The 23,361-nt window shown below is 43.2% G+C and overlaps 2 protein-coding genes and 1 pseudogene across 3 annotated transcripts in view; 1 reads left to right on the top strand and 2 right to left on the bottom strand.

Moving 5' to 3' along the window:
- Nucleotides 1–6,813, top strand: part of LOC146185203 (uncharacterized) — a 65,590-nt gene extending 58,777 nt beyond the window's left edge. For both annotated transcript variants that reach the window (XM_084606171.1, XM_084606172.1), the window contains exon 9: nucleotides 784–6,813. In XM_084606171.1, coding sequence (XP_084462297.1) covers nucleotides 784–871 — 88 coding nt within the window. In that variant the 3' untranslated portion in view covers nucleotides 872–6,813. The remainder of the gene's footprint in view (nucleotides 1–783) is intronic.
- Nucleotides 6,790–23,361, bottom strand: part of Lac (septate junction protein lachesin) — a 28,131-nt gene continuing 11,559 nt past the window's right edge. Inside the window, exons 2-6 of the mRNA XM_084606173.1 lie at nucleotides 13,660–13,769; nucleotides 12,696–12,927; nucleotides 11,730–12,002; nucleotides 10,899–11,186; nucleotides 6,790–9,914 (exon numbers count right to left, since the gene is read on the bottom strand). Coding sequence (XP_084462299.1) covers nucleotides 9,778–9,914; nucleotides 10,899–11,186; nucleotides 11,730–12,002; nucleotides 12,696–12,927; nucleotides 13,660–13,769 — 1,040 coding nt within the window. The 3' untranslated portion in view covers nucleotides 6,790–9,777. The remainder of the gene's footprint in view (nucleotides 9,915–10,898; nucleotides 11,187–11,729; nucleotides 12,003–12,695; nucleotides 12,928–13,659; nucleotides 13,770–23,361) is intronic.
- LOC146185202 (uncharacterized) lies at nucleotides 16,002–17,736 on the bottom strand (annotated as a pseudogene).

Below are 23,361 nucleotides of genomic sequence, written 5' to 3'. Positions count from 1 at the left end.
AATTGCAAAATGAAATTGTGCTCTATGCACATGACATAGCACCTTCTCCCAGCTTTCTGAATCATCGGTGATGAGGAAAGAGAGAGCAGCAGGCAAAGCAGACACCACAAACTACCACGAGCCATTAAAAAGCTTGTGCCGCTGCAAAGAACTACACGCATTATTTTTAATGGTTCTGCTGTGAAAACAAGCAGGTATTCCATTTTTGAGGCCGTCATGTTTACGCCAGACTAAAGCGTACTTGAAACTTTTATGGGGGTGGCACCACTTGGGTGCCAGTCACTAGATGTGTCCTGAAGAGTGTTGGAAAGCAGTACAGGGTTTATTGCTAGCGTGATGAAATTAAGGAAGCCCCAGCATAGCCAGCCCAAGTGATAATGTGAGCTACCACTGCCAGAAGGCTATGAAGCAAAGAATGAGAAGAAAGAAAAGGCTACCTTTCAGTGCTGTCTGTCCTCTCTGAAGGCTCTATACTGACTAGTGCCCAGGAACTTATCAGCCCAGGCATAGGTTCAAAAAGGATATGCGCAAGCTAAAGAGCAGAAATGTACTGCTCATTGATGTGATCTCCGAACAAGGGGCAGTATTTGTGCTCATCGAAGTGGTTGACTCCACCATTGAAAAGAAGCAATATTCTGTGCCGAATTAACCCGCACGCTATCTAAGTTTGCTCCGGTGCAGTTACAGGTCGACAGCCAGTTCATTTATCCTTTCCTCTCCGCGCATTCCGTGGTTTGTCGTGAAATGGTGTCATCACTGGCTTGCCCACTTTTTGTTGCCCAGGGGTCGGAAGCTAAATGGCAACCTGGAGAATGCCATTCAGGAGGCCATGATGGAACTGGACCGGAAATCTGGCACCGTGCTTCCCTGACCACCGCTGCTTTGTCACCGCTGTCATCACCTTTCACATGGACGCACATAACACATGCTCTGTTTTCATTCCCCACCCGTCATCAATGCCAGTAGCTTGTTTCTGCTTTTTTTTGTGTGTATGTGTGTGTTTTAACTGTGGCCACTTATTGTCCCTTCCCCCTGGACTACCACTCTACAGCAGCATTTTGTTTTTATTTTTTTGCCTCAGAGTGTTCCGTAATGTCTTGAGTGAAGAAGAACGGGCTGCTGAGTTACTGCTTTAGCTTTCAATGCAACTAAGGCTTCTGCTGGGAGAGGTATCCGATGGTGGTGGTTGTGGAGTTGCTCAGCTATACTTTAGGTGCAGGCTCTCTTAACGATATTGGTAACAGAAGTAAATGTAGCATCCATTGCTAAGTCATTCCGTATTCCAAAAGGCATCCTCGGACCCCTGTGGTGGGTAATTATTCTTCACATTTCGGTATCCTGCGGAATATTGAGTGGAGTTTAAATATTGTTTTAACTTGTTTTTAAGGCTGCCAAAACCTGCGCTCGACTCATGAAAAGTGGCAGTACATATTTTTGCATTTTTTGCTGCGTTCATAAAGTATTAGATATTCTGCAGATTTTTTGCAGAACTGCTACGCGTTATAAAATTTGATGGTGACACACCAATAAATGAAGAAATATTTAGAGAGACATTGAGTAAATTAGTTCATGTAATGATGAGTGTTTGGCAACCGTAGTCAACCTACAACATGTATCTACTGTACCCATAGGGTAACAGAGAAGAATTTTGACCTCTCTCGTACTTTGCCTTGCCCAAAGCACTTGCTGTGTGGTTTTGTGTAATTTATTTCCTTTTAACTAGGTCCAGCGGCCACTGTTGCAACACGAGAGTCTCAGAACTTACGCATATTTTAATATATTCCGGTTGAGTCCTTGCAAGAGATAAATGCGTAGCTTGTATATGTTTGGCTCCAAGCACTCTGTCGCCGAGACATTACTGAACGCTCTGCGAGCAATTCTCCCCACCCTTTCCCGCCACTCTTTGCTTCGGTGTGTAGAGAACAGGCTGAGCTGGCCGCACTTGTGTACAGTAGTGACTTGGAAAGAATGAGACGTAATGAATATAGGAAAGGAGAAAAGAAAATTATGAAGAATGGAGATCTTTTTATACAGATGCTATATATATATATATATAAATAAATAAATAAATAAATAAATATATAAATATTATAAATATTATATATATATATATATATTATATATGACAGCGTTGCTGTTGACGTTTGCCGTTTGTCGTTTGTTCAATTGTTTTCCCTTTTCACGTTTATTTTTTTTCTTGCAGGATACCCGCTTCCTGTTTGCATCCCCCTTCCCTTTACATTTCCTGCCTGTTGAGGACGTTTAGTCCTAGATGTTGTTTTATTTTCACAGTTTTCTTTTTACAGTGAGATTGAATGTGTTTAAAGAGGTGGTCAGAATGATGCTCATCAATGGACTTTGTTTTGCTTTTGGTTTAGCTTCTTGTCAAGTTGTTAATTGAAAAAAAGACTGCTCTCTTTTTTTCTGTACTGTTGAGGTACTCTGACAAAGAGAGTGGTGTAAGGAAGTGGCTGGTTCGTAAGTTGGTTGTAAACCCCCTTGAATGTCCACTCCCAGAAAGACTTATGCGAAGACAGTGAGTTTATGAGGTGAAATATGCTTGGTTTTTAAATTATCCCGCGATTGGCTGTGAGCCGTGCAAGTCAATTTCTTTGCCCAAACACTCAAAAGTGGGTTGCACGAAGCAGATGAGATTGTACCGGGCTCTATGTTTGAACTGAGATTTCTTTGTTGGTGTGTGGTGAAATGGAGCTCAGCGGCCTGTTTGTAAGTAGCCTGTGCTCAGTACTCCTGTCGGGTGGGCAAATTTACCTATGATCCAAGCTTCGCATGGTGCTAGCATTATTCACACGATTCTGTTAGTCTTACAGCTTTTGATTAGGTAGCGCCAGCTGGCAGTGGATGGGATAAATTTTGTTAGAGCACATAAGAGCACAATAAACACACTCATTAATTCTGGGCCATAGTTGATTACTGCTGCATTTTTTTCTTATGCAGGAATGGTAGCTTGCATTATTATTGTTGTTAATCAGAATTATTATTTCTTTTTTAAATTTATGCCAAAAAACTAAAGCATGTAAACCATTTACCATCTCTTATCTCGCCTAGGTGTACGTTACCGTTTAGGAAGCATTTGCAAATGCTTTTGAGCTGAAATCTTGTCAAACGAGCAAGCAAAACTGGAAGTTGAGGTAAACTGATGCATCAGAATTGCTTACCCCTCACCAGTAGCTTCATTGAGAGTTTTAATGACTCTCACATGTGGGAGAATATGCTTTTCTAGAAATGCAACTGCGACGTGCTTTGCTCGTTCAGTTTAATATGTCACTTATCTGAGAGGCACAGTTTTGCCAGCTGCGGTTCAGGAGTGGGACTAAACAATGGTAAAATAATGATGGTGGTATTTTATTTTAGACCAAGATTGTTTGCCTTATTTGCTGGATAACATGCCTAGGCTTCATATTCAGCCAGCATTTCATGGGTACTGGTCGCCTCCATTTTAATGTGATAGCGTTAAGGATTTTATAACGCAGAAAAGCTGGCATCGGTGTCGGTGGACACGAGTGAAGAATCATGATCGGCCAACAGGGTGTTGACATCTGACTCACATGACTTCATCCCAGGATTTTAAAGGCTCTGTAATGCACCCTTCAAATGTGATGTGGCACGCAGAATGAAAGCGATTTAAATATAGCATATATACTGTGAATTAAAAATCGCCGCTTGTAGTGACTTGTGATAGGGATTATTTGTCGAAGTGCTAGATGTCCCTAAAGGGAATTGTTAAGTATAAGCTTTCTCGAATTTTTTAACCTTATTAGATATCTTAGCACCTTTTGCTTTTCTGTCATCATCAATTTCTCTTGAAATACTGTTTGCCCACCTGATAGGTGTATTACACACTAGTGCTGTGTGTAGTACTGTAACATGAATTTGGAACAATTCTCGTTACAGAACAGGTTCATTGATAAACTGAAAGGTCCTGCTGATTGTTCCTCCTATCAAAGATTAACATAGGCTCATGTTGGTGCTGCTTTTAAGGACATTTTTTTTTTTTTTTTCTGCAGGTGTTAACTATTCCAGCATCGTAATGTAAAACACCTAACAAGCGGCACCAGGCATAGATATCATAGAGTGATATACAAGTGCAAGTGTGTTGTCGGGTTGCGGTACTTAAGAAAGAGTTGTTTGTTGTTTTGCTTCTGTATTGGTTGCGGCGAAACCACTAAGTTATTTTGTCGCTGGTGATTTACCAGTGTACCTGTCCAGCTTCAAGTGAGCAGTTTTTCTAGCAAGACTTGCAATGCTCCTTTAGTAACAGTCTGAATTAATATAGCATTCTTTCATGGAGTATGAACAGCCAGTCAGGTAAGGTACTTCACCCCACTAATGTGAGTGCAAACATACTTCAAAGTGGTGTGGGCAAAGCCACCTGGTGACAGATATGGAAAACATAGTGAGCAGAGACACCTGGTGGCAGATGTGGGAGCAATGCATAGTGACTTGTTGCAACACTTCGAGGTGCCGAGAGGTCTGGAGTTATAAGCTAGCATGACCAAAGAGATGACAAGTGTAGGGTGATGATTGCCTGTCTAGCCACCAGGAGCTACCAGTTTTGACATGCACTGTTGACTGCTCGAAGCATTAGTTTCACGGTTGGGCCATGCCTGAGGATGGAGTTTCCTTTCCTGCATGTTCTTGCTGAGTACATTGCTCTCCTGCATGACTGGCTTAATGAGACCTACTTTATGGGCACAAGTACAAGAAACGAGCATTAATAATTTTTTTTTTTTTTCAAGCTTAGTGTGGAATATCAGAAAGTATTGAATCTCAGGCCGCATGAGCATTCTGTTTCATTGTGCGTCAGTGGAAATCTTTTGTAATATTCCTTGCTTTGGTCAAGCATGTGTGCCATGATTAGGGCCGCCAATTTTCTGCGATTCGCTGAAATTAGCTAATGTAACCATTTCTTTTTCGAATTTTAAATAAACAAACAAGCGCCGTTCTTCATGTGGAGGGGAATATGAAGCATTACGTAATTATACATTGTATAGCGCATTGAAGTTAAATGAAATTGAGTACAAAGCTCACAAAACGTGTTTCAAAACTAAACTTATGTAATTTACTGGTGGTATGATTCCAGCAAAATCTTATGGATTTTGGAATTTAAAATATTCTATAGCAGAAAATGAAGGCCCTAATCATGCTACTGTTGTATTGATGCTATATCTAAAGTGCTCTTGTAACAACTTTTTAAAAATGCTTAAGTACTTTTAGTACCCCCCCCCCCCCCCCCCCCCCAATGACCAGATTTCTTTTTCCAGAAAATTTTCCTTCTTTGTTATATTGTTGCTTTTAATTGCATTAATGTATTGGTAAGCTTAAAACCTAATGTTAATTTGTTTCACGAGGTCTTCGGCACTTATTCATATGGTGATTAATGCATATAAAATGAGCTGGGGCACTTTATTTATACTACAAAACCTCCCACTTATTGCTTCAGACCAGTATTCTCGAGTTTTTTTTTTTTTAGAGGAGTCATTCATTCGACGGAACAAGCTGACATTGCATTTGTTGGAAATAATAGTTATATTATCTTTGTAACCAAGATTCCGGTGAGTGATCGTAGGTGCTGCGGGAGTCAGAAATGCGAGAAGTCACTGTTGTCGGTCTGGTTGCTTCTTTTGCATTATTAGCATTGTTTCAAGTGCCATGAATTGCTTTGTGTAAACAAGTCTTGACAGTATCATATTTTAGGTGATCTCTGCTTGTTAGCAATCCAGACGACCTTATCTGCCACTTTCTTCGACGTCCCTTGGAGAGTATGGCCACGAATGACTGCCATGCGCAGGAGTTCTGGGAAAGTGCATCAGTGGGCCATTGGGTGAACAGTCCTGTCTCTTTATATATATATATATATATATATATATATATATATATATATATATATATATATTTTGTTTTTTGTTTTCTTAATCCAGAGGTAGGCTTCTTTAACCCAGTTGTTGAGACCTTTGGCATGCGGTTTCATTTGTGTATAGTCACTTCTTTTTTTCTTTCTCTCTCTCTTTCTCTCTGCAACTCCTACGTTGAGACTGCGACAAAACTGCACAAAAGGGCTTCCTAGCTCTATACAGGCCACCATGTATGCAACTTTGCACACATGCCATGTTTTTAAAGTGTTGTTCTTGCGACTTTTTTTTTTCTTCTCCTCTTTTCTCTGTCGGGCAGGAATGTTGGAAGTGAGATGCTATTTTGTTTTACGCAGTACAACAATAAAAAGAGACTGAAATTACCGGTGGACTGAACGAATGCATGGTTTCCGTTTTCTGCACACAGCACATCGGTGGCTTTTTATTGAACGCCTCGAGGTATGCAGTATTTGTGTGATGAGCTGCTTTGACAGAAACGAATTTCCTGTCTGGCCATCATGGCAAAAAAAGCAGGTATGATAGCATTAGTTCCATGCAGTTGGGGTTAAAATTTACCCCAGTATCTTCATGCACTGGCCTTTGTTTTTGTTTTTTTTAAACCTAGAACTCTTCACTTCACAATAAGTTTATCTCGAACTTGCATTTTTTGTCCTTGAGAAGATAACTGACTGTGCCGCACGGTCCCTCTGATGAAATAGTGGCTGAATAAGCATGCCAGCAGTGGTATTGTTTCCCGGCAAAGGGTAAACACATCAGTCATGTGAAAAAAGAAAAAAAAAAGCTTTATTATTCCAATAAAGCGATGTCACACACTTTCATCAGACCCGCACTGTAGTTGCCCTAGACAAAAGTTCACTCAGTACAAAAATACATTCTTTGCATAGTTTCCTCAAGGAAAAAAAAAAAAAGAAAAGAAAAACTTGATCACTGACCAGTTGATAAGCATGCATGAAGGCAGAGCAGTTAGGCCTGCAAGGTTTTGCAGTGTGAGGACTCGCTAGTTTGCATTCACTAGGATATGCTCATGCACTGGCAAGAGCTCGTAGTGGTTCTTGGTAAACTAGCACTTCATCGTCAGAGACAAAGCTGGACTGTGCATGGTTAGCTAACAGAAGGGGTAAGTTTCACTGATGGCCAACTGGTGCACAGTCTCTGGTCGCCATTGACTCTGCTTGAATACATACTAGGATGAGATATGGCACCTTTGGCACCACACATATGCGTATATACAGCATGCAAAGATGAGATTTTCGGGGTTAAATACATAGTCGTGAAAAGCAAAAAATAAACAAATCTCATAAGTCAAAGCCTTAGTAACTTGCTCTGCTGATGTGGCGCCATTACACAAGCCAAGACGCACTTAAAAGTTTTAACAAGCGAGCAAGGTATGCAAGGTATAAACTCTGTGCATGATCCTCTGCAACTTTAGTTGCAGGTCAATATACATTTCCATTTTGGTGCAAAAACAAGGCACAAAATTACATTCTGCACAATCTTTTTGAGGTGTGCAGAGGACATATTAAGACATCTAGCTTGCGATAGAATCGGTGTTATATTCTTGAGAGCAGGCAGCCTTTTCTTGTTTTCGCACACCAATGTGTTGAAGCAATAACAAAAAACGTTGTCAGTGTTCTCAGTTTTTCATTATGAGTCACAAAACTGGATAAATTTTTAGTACATCCCATGCTGACACTCCCATTTAGCAGCTAAATGTTATGTATATCAACAGTAAACACTTTTTGTTGCATCTCGTATCATTTGCAATTTTCAGAGCTGCTGCAATACCTAGACGCTTGCAAGCTTTAAGGTCTGTTAGAGAAACTACTTAATTCAAAATTCTCGTGCATGTAGGTAAGGCCACTGACATTTAAGCCTAGAATACCATCTTGTGTTTTCCTGTAGTAACCTCAATAAGAAGTAGTAATTTTTAGAAATTTGTGTTTACTTTTTTTTCCCTTTTTATTCACACAGTCTTATTTTTTGAGAGGAAGTTGCAAGTTTAAGTATACCTAGCCTTATATCAGAGGAAAGGAAACCTATAAGATTATTGGCAAGCTCTGAAAACACGAAGTACACACGGCAGTTTACATAGTCCTAATCGCAAAACGGTCATGGATGTTTATGCATACAGATCGCTTGCACTCCCCACTTATAGCAATGACAGGAAGAAACTGCTGCCTTGCATTTTGGCTCTGCTGCTTCAAAGCTAATCAATAATGTGATCGCTATTATCATTTCAATATGTACTTGATCAATCAATTTTAAATACCAAAGTTTTCTCCTCTTGCAACCAGGTGTAAATGGCACCTTTGTTTTATAACTTGGAACCTAAGACCACGTTTGCTTCATATTTACATGAAAGGTTTTAAGCAAAACATAATGCACACAAGCTTGACAATATTTCTAACGACAAGGTAGTAAACTATACACATGGCTGGCCATAGCAGACCAAAATATAGACACTGAACAACTAAATCTTATGACTGCTGATCAAATAAAGGAAAGTAAAACCCAATGGGGGTGCTATACACACCATTTTAACAATCGAATACGGAACTGTCCTTTTACTGTACAGTTTACAGAATTATCACAAACAAATTTCTGTTTGCAAAAATGAAACTTGCTTGTGGGACTATTTTTGCCAGATCTGCAAGAAAACAAGATCAGCCTTTTTGGACAAAACTTCTTTTGCACCTACCATGCCCTACCTAGACGTAATGCTGCAATGTAGAGGAAAAGAAAAACTTCTGCATCTTATCAGATTGTGTGTAAAAATACTGCGACATTAAAAGAGCAATACCATAATGTAATAAATCAAATGCATCAATAAGCATTGGTAGCTTTGTAAGAAAAAAAAACTGAAAGGAATGGTTTACTTATCACAGCTATTAGAGCAATTTTATAAAAAAGAACATTCGGAGAACATAAATCGCAATGATCATTTTCAAGTGAAGGCATTGCTAAAATGACGAAAAATAAGAACTCACATTCGAAAGAAGCAAAACATTGCTTCATTCAGCCTTGTGCTTATTGATAACCATATGAAAGCACACAGAACAGCTTTCCGTTAAGGCATCTGGAAAAAGCTTCACCAAATAACCTCTTCATGCAACTTCCGCAAATCCATCTGTTAGCTATTGGAGGAGCTCAGCACGTCGATTTTGGCTAATGAAAGACAAAAAACATATTTTCTTACTTCTGACATAAAGGCTGATGGGACTTCCGAGCATTCCCATGAGGTATCGAAAGAGCAGAAAAAAAATAAAGGTGCCTATGATTGAACTACATATGTTTCGAAGCTTCAGCTTTTTTCCCCAGTGCAGTCAAACCCATCAGTTGTAATAGACATGGCTCATATGAGAATGGAAGCATTAGCACATGTGCATCTTTATCAACTTTTAGTTTGAGGCATTGCTTGCCCCGATCCTAAAGGATTGACCTAGTTTCTTCCACATGTTTGTTATTACATGTGAACATGTAAGAACCTGTTTCATGTTCATTTGGATCGTCGTGTCTATGAACTGTAAAAGTACTTTACAAATGATCGTATCCAAGCTACAGTCGATGCCCGCTCAACAGGCCACATGTTAAGTAGAGCTTTTTGAGCCATGTGGAATATTGATCACGTACTGAGCAAATTCTTACTGCACTCCTTGCTAGACCAGCATAGTTCCATCTGATCAGATACATCTCTTAACTATAGTCAAATTAAGCGAACTGTTAGCCTTTGTAAACAAAAATTCCCAATAATGTAGCTGTCCCGAATTCTAATGCTTCATTCAAACAAGGCCTTGCAGAAACTTGCTAAGATACCAAAACAGCGTTGTTCATAGCCTGGCTCGTACTAAAAAAGACAAATTAAACATTTAAAAGTCGATGTAGCTCATTGCTTCTTGTTCAAAGCGAAGAGACAAACAGTCAAAAGCATGACCAAGAAGCAAGTGAACGAGATTCGCAGATGTGAGGCAGCGGCCTGGTATGACTTGTCACAGGCCGGAGGACAGATGACGTTCACAGTTTCTGTAAGAAAGAAACAACAAAAGATTATTAAACCACTATATGCACTGTAGAGCCACCAAGAAATATGCTACTCTCGCTGTGTAGTAGTCGTAATATAATTGTATGGTCAGAAAAATTTTCTGCATCACCAATCAGACAAACTAGTATAATTTTATATGTGTATTGCTTATTAAATAAAGGTTTCTTAAGCTCCATCTGCTCGCTGTGCACCAAATATTTGTTTTGTGTTTGGGTCTCTCCAAATAAGGTGCCATACATGTGTGTGCTTCCTTAATTTTCAAATTTATCGCTATACTCTCCATCTTTGTGTACTGCATCAAGCAGTCTTTGCCAAAAATGTAGAGCCCAGGGGCTGTCTTTGAGCCACTTTCGGCGGCTTGTAATGCATTTCCAGTGTTCCGAACCTCTTGATGGTATTATGATTTTTGCCCTACCCTCTCCAATGGGAAGGACCTCCACTAATGCTAAATCAGCGCCACTATACACCTTTTCAATAAATGGTCCGTGGGCGCCGTCATAGTACTCGCTGGACTGCATTTTGCGCAGAAAAACTGGTCCTGCTGCGGCTTCCACCGTGCTAGTGACAAGTGCAAAATACAGTCCAGTGAGCAATATGGCGGCGCCCAGCGACCACTTATTGTAAAGGTGTATACGGCTCAGAAGCAAATCCCCTAGCTGAGCCCTACACTTCTGACAAAGGCTGCATATACATGCTTAGTTAGACACAGTCATATCAAATTCAGAGAGGTAGAAAAATAGTTTGATGTACTGGATAGTTGAGGCACAGCTTTACATATTGCATAACTTTATCATAAGACAGTCTTTCACAGAATATGGAAGACAATACAGAACTTTGGTAGCATGGACAGGAATTGAAGGGAGAAATTTAAAGATGTGCTGTGTGAAACATAGATCCTTGTTCGACATATGTTAGACCCCAGTTGCTCATCTGTATCTGCATGCATACGAATGATTCAGACTGACCGTATAGTTCGATGATCTTCTCGTCAGACCCAAGCTTGTTGAGTGCCTTGCACGTGTAGTTGCCATACTGTTTCTTCTCAATGGAAATGATACGTAGCGAAGAGTCGGTGAACTCGTCCGCGGTGGAAAAGATGGAGATGCGGTAGTACTGGTTGTCGTTGAGCTGGTAGCCGTCTTTGAGCCACACAATGGAAGGTGATGGGAAGGCTTCGATGTGGCACAACAGGTCCATCGGATTCTGCAGTGCCTGGCCATATCGCGGACGATCCACCGAAACGTCTGGAGCAACTGCGTGAACAAAAAAAAATTAAAATTAAAGAGCACTGCAGAATCTGCATTGGAGTAATGCGAAAGCACGGATGCTGCTTTTGGTTGCTTCTAGTTGCTTAATTTACTCCTTGTTTACCCATTTTAGTCTTTGGTACTTTCAAATTGCGCACCAATACCTTCCTGTGCCCTTTTTCAGCTCGACTTCCGGTTGCGTGACGTCATATCTTTTACGTCACCTTAATTGACTGATTGATTTTAGTATTTGATATATTCAAATGTGGTGCCAAGCCACTGGCTAATGAGACCATTTTCGCCTTTACGTTTACATTTTTTGCCTGTAATTAATTGCCTAATTAACTTATTGGCCTAATTATTTTTTGGCAACAACATTACGTCACCCTCTGTCAATTGACACCCCTTATTAACCTTTATCGCTTCTCAATTGCAACTGCTGCGGACAGAAATAGCACAGTTATGCTCTCGCATTAATAATAATCAAATGAAACAAACTGCTGGTAGCACTGCCGAAAAACCCACAAATTGAAGAAAGAAACCACTTACATTCCACTTCAACGCCTATGTTTCTGCGGGCCCCGTTGCCGACACCGTTGTCAGCAATGCAGTAGTATGTTCCACGGTCATTCTTGCTGACGTTGAAGATGCTAAGGATGTTTCCACGATAGACAGCGCCACCCGTGGGCAGAAGGTCGTTGTTTTCTCTTCGCCAGGAGATGTGTGGCGTTGGGTGCCCTGTGGCGTAGCACTCAAGAGTGATGTTCTGGCCAGTGCTGGCTATCACAGATCTCGTGCTGTTGTCCGAGATGATAGGCGGAACTGTTAAAAGATGAACATAAGAATTATCGTCTCCATCATTACTCAGCATAGGTACGTCAGCTGCAGGACAAGCTACTCATCCTATGACTTCCACCTAGCAAAGTCCTCCACGTATGCCACGACACATACAATTTTATTTGTTATGTATTATGTACAAACACTAATGTCATGGGTGTCACTCATTGCTGCTGAAGGGTAGTCTTTCGATCATCTTCAAAATGCAGACTTGGATAGATATTTCACGTACAACGCAATCTGAGGGGCCCATCAGAGGCATCCCCCTTAACAAAGGGAAACGACTTTACAAAGGCAGTGCCTTACATATGCAAGCGCAAATTAAGTTTCAAAATAAAAGCTATCAAGGACGCCTGAAGTCACAAGGACCTCTTTTAATAATTATCGATTAGGCACGAACAGTACGGTAAATTGCTTTTGAGAAACTTTAGCCAACACTAAAAGCAGTCTCTGCTATTCAGTATGAAAAAAAGACGGCAAACTGGAACTTTAAAACCCAGTTGGTTTCCAAACTGTCTTGGATGTGTACGGGGAAATATTAGTTGTTTTTTCTGACTGCATAAGAACATTAGCGTATTCAATTTTTAATTTAACTTTCAATGTAACTATACTTGCCCAACTAAACTCAGTAGAGTAGGTAGGGATGAACAATTGAGTGGCTGCAAATTATTGAATTACCTCTGACGTGAACATAAACATTTGAGCTCAGCTTGCTCGTCGGCCCCAGGATAATTTGGCACTGGTAGAGGCCAGAGTCTGTTTCCTGCAGCTTTGTAATCTGCAGAGTGTATGTGTTGCTGCCTTCATCATGCCTAATGGAGAACCTCTGGTCGGGCACGATGGCCTTGCTGCCGGATGAAATGAACAGATTGTTGCTGGGGTCACGCTCATTGATTTTTACCCAGATTATCTGGAAAAAAAGAAAAGAAGCAAAGAATCTCACAAAAGGTACAACATCTGGAGTGTGTAAATCAAATTGAGTCAAGTTTTCCCACTTCAGTGGAAAGCTTTCTGTTGCAACGCAAAAAAAAGTAATGGAAAGAAAGCCATAGAAGGCCAATATATTCTGTGGCAAGGCATAACATCACCTTCCATAAAACTCACGCAACTAGCGCTATTCTCTCACAGTGCTGCTTATTTAAGTAGCTGGTTGATTATTGCCAAATAACAAACAGAGGTTACTTTTGGTCAACCTAACTTACTGCCTATTATTCTCACTTATAGACTGTGATGTTGCTCACCTTGTTCTTCATTACGCTGTTATTATTCACCTCCACAGAGGGAAAAAAACTAGAGAGATAATAATGGTGCAGAACTACGGTAAAATTTGGTTTTCACTGTGGTTTGTCCTACCCCTCTCTTTCTTGCATTCTCATCCAATTATTTTGCCACTATGTGCCGTATACACACATAGTGAAAGGAGTCTAATTAATAATTAGCATCCACCTGGGCACAGCCACAGAGCTACTGAGTTCTAACATCTCGAATTTAACATTGAAGATGTTACCTTTAACATCTAGAATGTTTGCTCTTCTAGCTGTCCTTTCATTCTAAGCTGCCTTCTTCACCATTTAATTACAGTCTATCATGCTATTCCAAAACTGGCCTATGCATAATAAAGCAAACGGCACGCAAAACTCACGGGGTAAGCCTCGGCATACTGCACTGAGCACTGCAGGTCCACTGTGTCCCCTATGCCAACTACCATTTCCTTGCTGATGTATGATATCACAGGACTCTGCTGACAGGAACCTGCATGAAAAATAGCACATTAAGCATAATGTATGTAATATCCAGCATGCACGAGACATATATTTGCGGATGTAGGCATTTTTGTTGCGGAAGCAACACTGCGCTAGCTGCTGAGCCATTTCGCGGAGCCCCCAATGAGCCAAGCTGCAGATATGCGAGAAGCGAGTGACATCACACGGAGCACAGCTGGAGAGCCACGTCGGAGCCACCGCTGACCCCTCCGCTGCACGGGTGATTCAGAGGTGTCGCCGCCGCTGCGTTCGCCACAGATGTTGCTTCCCCAATTCTACTCGGGATGGCCATTGGTCAAACCACAGCCAATTTTTTCACGAGCCAAGATAGGACAGGGTGTTTTTATTGCAATCTACCATCCACATATTTCCGTGGGAGGGGGCATTAGTGTCATGTACCATATGAAGTCCATCATATATAGTAGGCAATAATACTGTGACCTAAATATGGAACTAAACAACCCTTGGATGCTGGCCTAGATTCATGCTAACTAAGACATAAGGCTCAGGGCTCTTGAAATTGCTCACACCAAGAGTAATAAATATGCAAAACACAGGATTATTCATTGCTCTTCTGCTCATGCTGTCTTAATCAAGCTCATTAGGCTGCTTGTGAACTGAAGTGCGCAGCAAATCAAACATAGTTTTGCTCGTTACAGCAGCTTTTTCAGCTCAGTACTGCCATAGCGTGGCAATACAGAATCTATACGCAACAAGTTAACACAGTCTTGTTGCTGTATCTCCTGCGTGCTTCATGAGGCAATGCATATATAGACCTTGGTACTACCTTTCAGCCACAGATATGCCATTACATTGAGGGGACAAAATGGAATTCTTCCTTACTATTAACAAAGCCTCATGTGTTCCCTGTTTTGTGAATCAAGATTTTTAAATAGAAACTCCAATGTTTCTCTCCCTCCATGAATCTTACAAGGTACGCACACTCTCCAAAGCCTTCTGATTTTTTGTGCCAAATTTCACAACTGGGTGGCACTGCTGTGCAAACAAATTATAAAATAATTTCCCATTCTGTGGCTTCAGTGGGGCAATTTCTGCTAGCAACCTTGCATGTGTAACATCAGAGTTTGCACATATGTCACTATTCGCTCTGCTTTAGCTAACAAAATTTTCGAACTAGGTTTTTGCACAATGCTCATTATAGAAGACAAATAATTATCTCGAGCTGTTCACCAGTTTAGCCAATAGACATGCACATGATAGGCTTTGTCAGAGTATCTATGACGTCACAGTTTCGTCTGTCATGGCATCACAGTTCGTATTGTTGTAAAGAATTTCTACTCTAGTACTTTGAAAAACGTTTCTTTTTTTTTTTGTGCCAGAGAGAGGTTACTTGCATTTAGGGAATGTGATCTCTAGCACACTAAGCAAGCTTTGCTACAGTTTCTCAAGAAGTGCATGATGCTGTGAGCCAATACTGATCAAAAAGTATTACAAGATTGCAGAGATTACAAAATCATGCTTTATGCTAATGTACACTTATGCATACAGCACCACGCATGATATTATTGGTCGAACACGGAATTTAAAATTTTATTTTCAGTGCAGAAGACTGCATAAAAAAATTAGCAGAGTTGAACTCTGCCTAAACCGATCAAGATGTGGGAAAGCATGGTTTGGCATGATTTTGCTTGGCAGTTTAACATTGAGAAACAAGAACAGCGATGCTAGTGCAAGTAAAGGTCCCTCGGTAGTGGAAATTATCCCGTAGCCCTCCACTATGGTACCTCTTACTCTCTTTAACTCCCATTTTCTTCCCTCCTCATAGGTGCCCTCAGGTACCCTGTAAGAAGTGTGAAAGATATAGTGTATTTCCTTTCCTATGCATCAATACACAGAGATTGCTAGGCACCCCTGTACTATGCGATGTCTGTACATTAAAGAATCCCAGCTGGTCGAAATTTTCGAAGCCCTCAACTATGGCGCCCTCTACTACAGCCAGAGTTGTTTTGGGACATAAAGCCCTATAAACTAACGAGAGGGTTGGGAATTATCCTGAGAGTCCTGCGGCGAAGGAGAACGACGGAAGGAATCGGAGTATGGGATTGTAGAAGCTTCAGGTTGGCGCATGCGGGCATTCTCGAATGGAGCATAGCATAACCACGCTGTTCATCTTGCTGGCGCCGGCGACAGACGCGGGAGATGTGACCGCGGATTCTGCAATAATAGCAGACTGGGCGGGAAGGGCGCCAGGATTGTCGATAACGGGGCGGTTGAGAGCATGGGGCTACTGGAGCCACATGACCACATACAGGAGCAGGACAAGGAGAATGGACTGGGGCAGGTGGCTTCGAAGCCATTTCAGCGTACATGGGGATGCGGCAGGCAGTAGTCTAAGTGGCTGGTGCCTTCACAGCGCAGGTGAAGGCGGCCAGTTCGTCCTTGACGAAGCTGCACAAATCTGAAGTGGCTGGCGAGAGGTTGGAGCTTCCAGGAACTAAGCTTGCTTGATTGGCGAGCTCCTCTCGTATAATGGCACGGATAATGGTGCGCAGGTTGCCGTCAACAAGAACGCCGTCATTGATGTTATCTTGCTGCAGGCGGCATGACTGAAGTTCGTCCAGGCGTTGGCAGGTGGTGGTTATGTCCGACACAGTGGAGGAGTTCTGAACCAGCAAGGCGTTGAATGCGACGATTCCGATGCCCTTAATAATATGGCGAACACGTTCAGCTTCCGTCATAGCAGCATCGACTCGGTGGCAAAGGGCTAAAGCATCCTCAATATATATGATGCATAGGACTCACCAGGCTGCTGAAGACGGGCTTCGAGCTTCCTCTTAGCCAGCTCAGAACGACCAGATGGCGTGCCAAAAATTTTCCGCAGCTGCTGGGTGAATGTTGACCAATCAGGGATGTGGTCTTTGTGATTGAGAAACCACGTTTTTGCGACGTCAGTCAAGTAGAAGACAGCGTTCAGTAGCTTGTGGGAGTCATCCCAGTGGTTAAAGGAACTATGTTTTATCCTCCTCCTCCTCCTCCTCCTCCTCCTCTGGTGTAATTATCAAGCCAGTCTTCGACATCGTCGTCTCGAAGGCCGGCAAAGAGCTGGGGATCGCGCTGGAGGCTGGTGGTGGTCCAGGTAGGGGTAGCCACAACAGCAGGGGCAGATGCCGGAAGCGGGCGGGTATTGTTGCCCTCGTTCATACCAAAGGGGTGTGAGGGCAAGCGAAGGCCGGAACGGAGCTCCAGGGAGAACAGTAGACGGGCCAAAAGCGAGAGGCTTAGGATATTAAGGGCACCTCCACCACTTGTGAGCCACCGCTTGAACAAACGTCTTTATTCCAGACACAGTCTGGAATGCTGCGCGTGATCTTGCGAACGCCGGTGAATTATGACAATGCTGCGTATGTACAGGTGAAAGAGGTGAAAGTTCTGGCACAATGCTCACAATATCTTTAGTCGGTTTGCTTTTGGGAAAAGAAAAGTGCAGCATTTGCCTCAACGACACCAACATGAAGCAGACAGCTCTGAACCTCCAGATTACTCGAATAATGCCTTATACAACATTGCAGAGAAAAATTAACATGTAACAAAAATTATTTGTCTAGAGACCTTTAAGCCACCAAACCTTTCAGTATTAATACCGCAGATAGTTTTATTCATTTTTCCTGAATCAGGGCCTCTGCGATACTGGATACCTATTGTGTCTACATCAACATTTATGCTTAGTTGTCTCGTGATTTACCACACACTGCAACTTTAAACATCATCTTGGGCATGTTTATTTTTATACCACATGCTCCAAATCGGGCTGCTTCAAGCAACAAAGCACTGCCTTTTGAAGTATCCCAAATATTGTAAAAGAATTCTTGTGAAGTATGATTCCTCTGCCCATACAGGTCCGTATTCAGCTTCTTTTTCAACCAATTCAACGATACAGCTGGCGGCCCTTTCCTATTTCCGATTTATTCTATATTTTTCATTCGATAGTCCCTTTCCTCTACTATCAGCTGATGCTTTTTCTGCAACAATACTTCACTATTATAGCCGCCTATCAATTTTTATTAACAATTTTTATCAATTTCATTCACTCTAAATTTAACTAGCGCTTTCCACGCATGCTTCCTGTTTTCTTTCTATAATGATAAAATAAAAATAAAAAATCTGTCTAATGATGAAATCTCAAAAGCTCTCCGGTTTGCTCTTTGCCCAGATAATATATGTGCACTTAAATGAGCCGAATCTTCACAGCCCCTCTCCAGTGCTGACGCTATTGACGCTATCTCAAGGGAATACAGACAACGGCTGCCTGGATTGCGCAGCGGACCGACGGCCATGTACAATGTTGCCGTGTCGCCGTCGGCAGATGGCGGCAGCAGTCAGTCTGACTTAAGTCTGAATTAAAACTGCATTTGGATACAGCCCCTTCTAGGGCTCCGTAATTTGGCTCTGCGATCGTTTGTAAACATGTTAAATGGCTTGCTCCACATCAAGACTTTTTCTTTTTTCTTTTTCTATCACGGATAGCATGAACGTACGTTGCGCCGACGCCATATGCGCCGAGATCTGAGCGCGAAATTTGACCACGAAACAAATGCGGTCAGATAAACAGGCATCTTATTAAGGGCAGAAAATCAGAAACTGCTGGGACAGCTTCCTCAAATGAAGAAAAAAAAAAGGTCGACTTTGCCCTTGGAAATAACGAGGACGGACATTCCAGTGCGGGCCACGTGGCTGGGACGAGCACTGGCAGATTACTTTACTTGAAAGCTATTTACTCTGCATCCACTGCCATCATCGGGCTGAGGTATTTACAAGCCTCATTAACAGGCACGAGATGTTTTATGTTATCATTAGTACATACCGAGATTACCCAAAGCACACTGCCGCGAGCCATTCGCGCTCAGCGAAAGCTCAAAATTCACCAGCGTGCAAGCCCGAATAACCATTAGCGGTTTCCAGCGTTTCGCTAACAAAGGAAGTTCTCGTCGACTGGAGCGGATACCAGCGCCAATGTGATCGACCTCGCCGTCACGACGCAATAACAACGCCAGCGGGGCACAGACCACCTCGGCAGCATAAACTACACTAGTGGTCCTGTACGCACACGGCGCAATCGATGGGTCTACGCGAGAAACAAAATATCAAAGCAGAAAAGAAAACGCGAACACGGTACGCCGTGGAGGCATGACTCAGTCGAGACCACCAAGCGAGGTGCACCATCGAATGCATACCCTGAGGCTCGAATCCTTCGCTTCACGAGAGGTGTAAAATTGGTGTCTCCCCTCCCCTTTCCCCGGCCCTTACACGCGCCCGTGACGAGCACGGTGATTTGGATGCGCGACGGAGCGTCGGACATGGGGCCGAACGAGCAGCGACGGACGGGCGGCGGCGGTGGGCCGCCGGCGAGATCGTGCTGCCGGCTCCGACTCATCCCCTCCTGTCCCACCGCTCGCTCTTGCCACCTAGAACTAGAGGGCGCTGGTGGTGCTCTTGAATTAAAGTTATCTTGAATTGTTTGCTTTATGGTCGCGGCACTGAACAAATAAACTGCAGCACGTCAAAAGAAACGAAGCAAAACAAAGTAAAAGCATATCCCTTGTAGCGTCTGGTACTTTCGGCGTTTCTATCCGTACAGGGGGGTGGAGAAGGGGAGAGGGAGGAGAATGAAAGATGCGGTCATAATGAAGCGGTCTACACAAAATTGTAGCAGTGGCCTTTTAAAAGTCAATGGGACGCTTAAGCAATCCCTTAGCAACGGGTGACGCGTTCGTTTTCGGTTCCTGGAAACACATCCGTCGCATAGTAAAATGCATATACTGCATAAATAAGTTCAACTGTTCGCAGAAAGAGTTTCTCTGCCTTCAACTTCAATCTGCTCCATAACACGTACTTGTCCTATCTTTCTCTTTAATACGACGAATATGCGTCCCATGTTTTCGCCTTGCATCGTTATTACATACGCGGTGAAGCGACGTCCCGACTCTGTGCACTCATCCCATCGTTTCCAGGGGTCGTGGTTGTGGGATCCACTAACGTTCGAGGCAAACACGATTCACGATCGGACACGTGCGCATACCTAGCGTGTCTTTCATCTATGATATTATTGTTCGCTTGCTTTCATGCTTGTCTGCTCGGCTTCCAACATGTCGCTATTTGCGCAGAAAAAAAAAAAAAAAAAAAAAAAAAAAAAACATTCTACACGGATTGCGCCTGCCGTCCGCGTCAGCTGTCCGTGTGCGCTCCCTGTCGCTGTATTAATTAGATAGCCCTGTCCATATTTAATCACAATCATGATAGGTCAAAAGTGTCTGAATTTTCAACATAATAGGGGAATACTATAGTACTGAGCGGAGGAAAGTACGTGATAGATCATCTGGCAGAATAAATTTCACACACAAAGGCAGAAAAAAGGTAGCTGCTCCAGCTTTCGCATGTAGCGAGTAAGAGCTGAACAAAGTCGACGTCTGTCTCTTCTGCTTTCGATGACTCTTGTTCAGCCAGCTGCACGCAGATGCAATAACCTTGGGATTGCTTACCATCGCCACGCATATAATCACAGAGGTACGAGTGCAACGTGGTTGAAACCTTGGAATACATCTATCTGTATGTATCAGAACGTCATGGAAAGCTGGAAACCTTGAAGGCAAATTACACACGCGGAATGAAAACGCTGCGCGTGAGTTCGTTTGTCCTCGACAGAGGAAATCAAGTGACATTTTCGGAGAGCCAAGGTTTGCGGCGGCAACAGCTGCTCAATAATCGGCGCACTCGACTAGTAGGTGGCATCTACGCCAAATCTACGTGTCAGGATATCGCGCGCACGCAGTACGCAAAGGCGCCTACGTACGCAATAAGGTATACGCATAAGTACTTTCCAGCGCTTACGCATTCTACGGATTCTTTATGTAAGAGGCCTACATATATGGCCACTAACGAAGATGAGAATGATTTAAACGACGCGATGGCGCTAAAACAGTTAACAGATATGTTCATGTTGACGTGCACGTGTAGTTGGCACCCCAGCGCAACATGCTGAAAAAAGCCTCAGAAATGAATTGAGTAAAAAGGAAAAACAAAATACCAAGAGCAACGGGTTACGCAAGGAGGGACTGGCAAAGAAGTCACTTTTCTTCTGGAACCTGAAGTTTCCGCCTATAACGGAACCCCGACAGGGATGGTGTCAAAGACCCCTCGCGGTAACATGTATCCGCGGCGCGCTGAGTTCACTTGACCCTGGAGTAAGGCCCGCGAAACGACCCCCAATTGGCAGTCACGAGGTGACAATGGACCAGAACTTCACTCAGCTTTGTGGCACGATTGGGAACATTATTATAGATGGCGCTCTCTGCGGACAAGAGGGGTGAAGTCACAGCGGCGGAGTAAATCACCTCGTTGTTGTCTCCCATCCAGCCATTGACACGGGTCAATATGTGGTTTCGAAGCGTGTCAATTAAGGAAGGAGCCCCCAATTGCAGCAGCCTGTAAAATGCTTCAGAGAAAGTGGTATACCAGACTTCCATAATACCAATGCCTCAAGAAAATGAGAAAAAGAAAACAAAAAACAATTTGATAAATGTAGCGGGTGGCAAGTGGCGTGGTAAACCATAAGAAAAACGGTGCTTTTAGACAACGCAGCGAACCACGCCTTGGTTCCTCCTCTGACACCACGTGATACAAGCTCAAGCTCGTATGGCGGCGAATTTCTTCCTGAACCAGCAAAAAGAGTACATCAGAATATAAAACTATAAACAGTCGATTCTTGTCCGGAGAAGAAAAAAAGCGGCGCGAATCACGACGGCTAGAACTTCAACGGCAGACCACGTAGCGCGAACAAGACGCTTCGTGGTCGTGGAGCGCATATGCGACATGGGACACGTGAAATTACAGGGGCACTGCTCTTCCAGCAAGGTTTCCAGTCATCACTGATATTTTTATGGCATGAGAGACTGTTTCAGAAATCGAAAGCAAGGGTGACTCATAAGAGGCTCCAGGCCTGCCACAGTCCTGAAGAGCTGGCGAAATATGCAGGTCGCACAGGTATGGCAGCCATCTGGAACAGCTCAAGCAAACGTCGGAAAAATAACATTTGCGCTGCTGGCAAAAAAAAAAAGAAAAAAAAAGAAAAGAACGCCTACACGAAACCCCGGGCGTTCCGACAACTGCGATAAGCATGCCTAAAGAAACTATACAAACGCTCAACGTTTAGCTGCAGCGGTTGTATCATGCGAACCGAGCACAAATGGAATGCCAGACCACATTTTGTAGGACACGAACAGAAATGTAAAGCAGTACTTTTAGATAATAACAGAGTAATTATAGAAATGTCAGCAAGACTATGGACCCTCTGTCGAACCGCCCGCTAACAGGCCTATAGAACAAGGTATACTCCTGCAAATCAAAAAGAACAAATGGATATGGGCAGATTATGTAATGTGAAGGCCACATAACTGGTGTCTCTAAGGTTGACAGAGTGGATTCCAAGAAAAGGCAAGCGTAGCAGGAGCGGCAGAACGTTAGATGAGCGGATGAGATTAGGAAGTTTGTGGGGATCAAATGGATGCATCTGGCGAAGACCGGGTTAATTAGATGGATATTGGAGAGCCATTTGCCCCGCAGTGTGTGCAGTCAGGCTGACGATGACTCCTGCAAGCATTGTACTTTCTCGGAACCATGCAAAAAAAAAATTAAACTAACGATGTGCCACTTAGCGGCGCGAACAGAGTAAAGTAAATAAGCAAAGATGGCAGGCCCAGTATAACCAGCTATACGGTGTCATCGTAGTGAATAGGGGGGGGGGGGGGGGGGGAATCAACAGCTAGGATAGATATGCTTCGTGGAATCCACCCTTGCAAGTACTCCACAGACAGTCTGTGGAAAGTCCGCTTCAATCCATACTGCGCGGTAAAACCCTTTTGTAGCTCTTCTGTAAATATTGCTTCTAAGGTAATGCAGTGTCATTTTCAAGATTCAGCCACATAAAAACTGCAGTGGCACGGAATATTGCAGCAAGCTCCAGCTGCTGAGACGTGTGCCGGGCGCGCGCGAGGAGAGCGGTGGCCTTAACGACAGGGAATATGGAGAGAATGCCGAATAACGGACTTCCGGCACCAGCGGTGCATAGGATTTAAAAACGAGGGTGACACCAACACCTCACTCAAGCCCGTGCCCCGCGGCAACGGAAATAGCAAAACCAATCTGCGCCGAGCAGAGGAGACTGCGTCTCATGAGTCATGAATCTATCTTAGAAAAAGACTGTCAACAGAAAAGAGGAGCTCCGTATGAGCTCGAAGCCTGCGGAAAAGCGCAGTGTTGCTCTACCCGTTCAATGCACCGACTGCACATCAACTACATAACCGCAGTTCCTAAGTATTGAGAAAATAATATATCTCTATAATATTGCTGCGTGCGGTGAAAAAAATGAACCTGAAAAAGCGTCACGGGATCTCGTCACATGACTTTCCTTCTGTGTAGTGAGGAACGTGGGGCAGTGCCACGTGTGGGCAGGATTCTGTTGCGCAGGCCACAGCTGCGAAATGCCTCTCCGCGTCATGCGACACGCACCAACGGGATGGATCTGAGTCACCTGGTTCTAGCTGCAGGGACATCTGATTCTCGAATTA

The sequence above is a fragment of the Amblyomma maculatum genome, chromosome 6, assembly GCF_055883805.1.
Source record: "Amblyomma maculatum isolate TAMU_Amacu chromosome 6, ASM5588380v1, whole genome shotgun sequence".
Lineage (NCBI taxonomy): Eukaryota > Metazoa > Arthropoda > Arachnida > Ixodida > Ixodidae > Amblyomma > Amblyomma maculatum.
This window is presented reverse-complemented; position numbering and strand designations above follow the sequence as displayed.